The sequence below is a fragment of the Miscanthus floridulus genome, unplaced genomic scaffold (assembly GCF_019320115.1).
Source record: "Miscanthus floridulus cultivar M001 unplaced genomic scaffold, ASM1932011v1 fs_162_4, whole genome shotgun sequence".
Classification (NCBI taxonomy): Eukaryota; Viridiplantae; Streptophyta; class Magnoliopsida; order Poales; family Poaceae; genus Miscanthus; species Miscanthus floridulus.
The window spans coordinates 1-5273 of NW_027096305.1; the positions used below are offsets into that span (position 1 = coordinate 1).

The window sequence follows — 5273 nt, forward strand, 5'->3', positions numbered from 1 at the left end:
CTGGAGTCAAAGACAAGAAGACTAGAGCACTGGGTGTGTCTCAGCTCTCGTGGACACAACCAAATGCTTGGTTCACCCGTACCATCCAAGGTATATGCATGCTTCACATACCGCACCCTAGCTAGAGTATTAATTATATACATATATACTTCTGTTTCGACTTGTACGAATATAGTACAACACAATACTGTTGTTGTTTATACTTAATTATCAATCTCTCTCAAATGATTTTCTTGATTAAGGAAGATTTATTAATTAGTAGTGAAGCTCCGTCCTCTAGAACAAGATGATACATACAATTATTACAAAGTAAGAAAAATAAATGAAACTCGGTGAGTTTTTTAGGCAACCTATAAAATCTCATATGCTCAACACATATATTATAGCTCAATAGAAGCTATCAATCCTACTTTCAAATAACAAGAGCCGGCATGATGCATTACCACCTATTTTCTTGCAACATGAAGTGAAAACCCAGGTAACAAATTACATCAACTCCTTCATCCTCATAGAAAAAGAACATGATGAACAGGGTTCTATATCTAAAGCGTCTCATACATCTTTGAAGTTCACTAATCGTTCTCCCCTAATTGCATTCGTAAACTGGTAATATTTGAAGATACGACCATGAATTAATGGTGTGGATGACGGTACCACCAAATCGATGGTCACTCTTAACATGATAGCATTGCACTTCTAAGTCATTATAGTTCTACAAACTTACAATGTGTCTCTTTCTTATTGTTGTATATTCACCACTTACATGCGAGATGAATGCTTGACTCATGAACGAATATCCCATTCGTACATGTGTAACCTCAGTAAATTATATTTATTTTGTTTGCGAAGAGGAAGGGATTCTATTAAATTGAGAGCACAATTACATCTCTATATACATCCAAATCTCTAGACAATAAGAAAGATACACTAAATTAAGTAAGTCCAGAGCCCTCTAATAACATTCTTCATCTCCAATTTAATCCATGTTGTCGGGGACTGCCTAGTTCTAATATGCTAAAAGTTGAAGTTCGGATAACATTATGGACATCGCTAGATTAGAATCTAGGGAGCCGGTGACAAAGATGTACAAATGGAGAATACGACCATCCCACCAATCACATCAACTGTTCAAAAGAAAATTATATGGAGAATGCCGATTGAGTGCCTAGATAGGCATTCCGCACCAGAATTGTTTACCAGAAACAAGATTCATCAAGGAATTGACGAAGGCGATGCTATATTCGGTCCCTCAGTGATACAATTTATTTATTGTAGACTCTAACTACTATGACTAGATTGGATGACGGAGGATCTTGATGCTCTTCACCATAGGTGTGGTCATCGCACGGAAGGAGAGGGACTGTGGTGGTGGTGCTGAGAAGCCATATGAAGAGGGAGAGGCAGTGGCGTGGTGGAAAGAGCCCTAACCGTGTAGAATATTTCTAGTTTGTAAATAAAATTGTGACTTATGGTCCTCAAATGAGTTTCTTGCAACACGTTAAAAGTGACTTTTATTTATTTATTTTCTAGGTGCAGAAACCTGAATTTGAGCAATACTAGCACCCAGGCCAAAGCCAAACTGCAAACTGCTGGGGCGTGTGAGCCTAGCAATTTTGCTGTTTGTCGATCTCCCTGCAGCTCTCCCCCATTGTCCAAATTTTAAGCAAAGCGCGCGCACACAGACACATCACCATCACCATCATGTCATCTCTCCTTCACCCTCCTCCCTCTCGTCCATCTCTTCCTTCTTCGTTCCTCACCTCACTCCATACAACACTCAAACACATCATCATATATATACACACACACTCAGGTCCATTTCCTCGTTATCTTCTCGACACCTACACACTGCTCTGCTTGCAGCGATCGAGGTCGATCGACCTCATGCACATTCCGTAGCACTAGCTATCCCGCACCTCCGCACATCGACCTCCGCTCCGCACGTGCCAGATCGATCCATCAAGCCACAAGAAGAACCAGCTGGGTAACTAACATGTACGTACCCAGCTATAGCACGGCAATGAGGAAACCAGAGTGCCCAGCGGCGAACAGCGGCAATGCCGGGGCGGCCGTGAAGCTGCGCAAGGGGCTGTGGTCGCCGGAGGAGGACGAGAGGCTGGTGGCGTACATGCTGCGGAGTGGACAGGGTTCCTGGAGCGACGTGGCCCGGAACGCCGGGCTGCAGCGGTGCGGCAAGAGCTGCCGCCTCCGGTGGATCAACTACCTCCGGCCGGACCTCAAGCGCGGCGCTTTCTCGCCGCAGGAGGAGGAGCTCATCGTCAGCCTCCACGCCATCCTCGGAAACAGGTACATACGCGTGCACACGCGTGCAGTATGGTGATTAAGGCTCTCGATCTAGAGAGTTAATTTATGGGCGTTGATGATTATATATATATATATATATATATATATATATATATCAAACAATTTTTATTATTGCGCATTGATTTTAAAAACTTACTTTGTTTGTTTATTGTCGAAACACTTATTTGCTATTTTGAATTAGAGATCTCCTACATAGTTGCATTGCACACATTTAGCCTTCCATATTCCAAAAGAATTCAAAATTCTAGGGGATTTCCTACATATATAGTTGCAATGAGTTATATATTGCACACCTGCATAGTAAAGGAAATCGCCACGAGCCTGTAGTTGCATTGCACGCCGGTAATAACTTTACCAGAAAATTTTCATAGCTTTATAAGTATAATTATTATACATTATAATGTGTCTGGCCAAAATACGGGCCTTGTCACCTCGCTGTCAGCCTTACAATGAGTGACATATATATGTTGTGACTTATGTATAGGAAGTTCAATTAGTTGCAATTCAGTGTGATGGGTTTTTTCTTTTTCTTAATGTCAACGATTTTTAAAGAAAAAAACTGTAGGCAAATTCCCCCAAGTAGAGATAAAGGGCTAAAAGAATTTAATATATGGAACAAAAAATTACTGATTGTAAGGTGTAAGATTAGGTTAAGGAGAAATTATCTATTTAGTTTCTGTTCTACCTAGTTGATAAATGTATGTTTTACGTAGGTAGATCCAATACTTCACATCATTAGCATATTTACCTAAAACCTAGCTAGTAATTCAGCATGTTCGTTTGGCTGTGGCTTGTCATAAACGATCGTAAATTTTCAGCCGGAACAGTATTTTTCTCTCACACAAACCAGTCAGCAGTACTTCTTCATGAACCAGCAACGATACGAACCAGCCAACCGAACAGGCTGAATATATCGGTGACCTAACTAACATTTTGCAATAGTGCATGTGTAGATGCAGTAGAACATTTTACAATGTATTTCATATTTGCATGTATTCTTTTTGTGTGTGTGTGGTGGTGGGGGGGGGGGGGGGGGGGGTGTTGATGGTATTTCCCATGAAATTAATAAATTTCCAAGGCTGATAAACCTAGAGGCTTAAAAAGTCGCTCAAAAGGACACCGAAAGAGATATTGCCCTACTTCCTTTACTGAGCATCATGCAATTTTTGTTGGATTCACATTAATTTTTCTTAAAGGAGATTAAGACATCAGTTAATGTCTTTGACCTCGAGATATTTTCTTTCGACCTAGCCATGTCCCCATGCATGCATATCAAAACATATAGCTGCGCGTGATGTTGACACGTACACATATTTATGTGCAATAAAAAATGGACGTACGCATGACTTTTTCTCTGACAGAAACATCTGGATCGATCGTTTGCTTACGTGAAATCAACCCTCCGTTACGACATTCCAGGTGGTCTCAGATCGCTGCCCGGTTGCCGGGGCGCACCGACAACGAGATCAAGAACTTCTGGAACTCCACCATCAAGAAGCGGCTCAAGAACAGCTCGGCAGCAGCTTCGTCACCAGCGGCTACCGACTGTGCGTCGCCGGAGACTAATAACAAGGTCGCCGCCGGTAGCTGCCCGGACCTCGCCGGCCTAGATCAGGACGGTGGCCACCACCACGCAATGACGACGACGGGTCTGTGGATGGTGGACTCATCCTCCTCTTGTACCTCGTCGACCTCGTCAATGCATCAGAAGCAGCCACCCCCGACGACCATGGCGGCGGCGGTAGCGGTCAGCAGGAGCTATGGAGGCCTCGTCCCCTTCCCTGACCAGCTCCGTGGTGTTGTGGCCGATGCGGCGCCGGCGTTCAAGCACCAAGTTTCTGCATTGCACGGTGGTTACTACGGCAGCACTCCTCCTCATCACCATGGGATGATGGCAATGGAAGGAGGAGGATGCTTCATGCGTGGAGAAGGCATGTTTGGTGTAGTGCCCCCTCTGCTAGAGCCCATGTCAGCGGCACAAGAGCAAGAGCAAGGCCAGGCCCTAATGGCATCAAGTGGTAACAACCCTAGAAACAACAGCAGCAACAACACTACTGAGACTACTACCACGACACTGAGTAACAATGAGAGCAACATCACAGACAACAACATCAACACCATCAGCCAAGTGAACACCGGCAGCAATGTGGCTGCAGTCTTCTGGGAGGAGGCCCAGCAGCAGTACATGAGCAGGAATGTCATGCATGGGGAGTGGGACCTGGAGGAGCTGATGAAAGATGTGTCATCCTTGCCTTTCCTTGATTTCCAAGTTGAATGATTGGGAGGGCCCATGCATCACCCATGCTGCAACTCCAGCTGGCTGCCAATGGAAGGAGTAGTACATACACGCATATATAGAACTATACATATATACATACTTATACGTTAAGATTAGTATTTTTACATCATCCTTGACATTGCTATTCGAATGTAAAAGACTTTCTCTTCTCACAGCTACTTCACCTCACTTCTTGGTCCCGCACATATCTTGGATTATTCATCCTCTTGTACACAGGCATTCATGCCATGCAAATAATTCAATCAAATCCTGAGCTATACTAGCTATGTGGAAGTCATCACCTCTCATCTCACATAATTTTTTAATCTTTCATATATATGAGCATATGATATACTTATATTGTACATACAATAAGGGTTGCAGAATATATAAAATAATGTTGTAGCTACATGTATAATGCAGCATGCTTCAGCTTTATCCATATTTTTCCTTGGTGGTAAAGCTATATCTCTTTTAGTTTGTGTTTGTTCCTTTGCTTCCTCTTTGCTTTCCTTTCATGTACCAACTGCTTCCCTTGCACATGAAGTCACGTTGATGAGCTTGTGAATATAGATCCTGGGGGCCGGGGCCGGCCGGAAAGGTGCACTAGTACTGTGCCTGAGACCGAGAGAACATGATTATACATGACACTGATGCATCCATCGCTCAG

The 5273-nt window shown here is 43.4% G+C and overlaps 1 protein-coding gene across 1 annotated transcript; it reads left to right on the forward strand.

Moving 5' to 3' along the window:
• Positions 1 to 1846: 1846 nt before the first annotated feature.
• On the forward strand, positions 1847 to 4811 carry LOC136530605 (transcription factor MYB83-like). Its single transcript, XM_066523332.1, has 2 exons — positions 1847 to 2307; positions 3745 to 4811. Exons 1-2 carry the CDS (start codon positions 1994 to 1996, stop codon positions 4601 to 4603), a joined length of 1173 nt encoding a protein of 390 aa, XP_066379429.1. The 5' UTR covers positions 1847 to 1993; the 3' UTR covers positions 4604 to 4811.
• The last annotated feature ends 462 nt before the right edge of the window (positions 4812 to 5273 follow it).

Bases quoted from the DNA above. Each gene is read 5' to 3' on its own strand.
- LOC136530605 (XM_066523332.1), top strand. From the start codon at position 1,994: ATGTACGTACCCAGCTATAGCACGGCAATGAGGAAACCAGAGTGCCCA. The intron at 2,308-3,744 runs GTACATACGCGT...ACGACATTCCAG, and splicing joins CACGCCATCCTCGGAAACAG to GTGGTCTCAGATCGCTGCCC.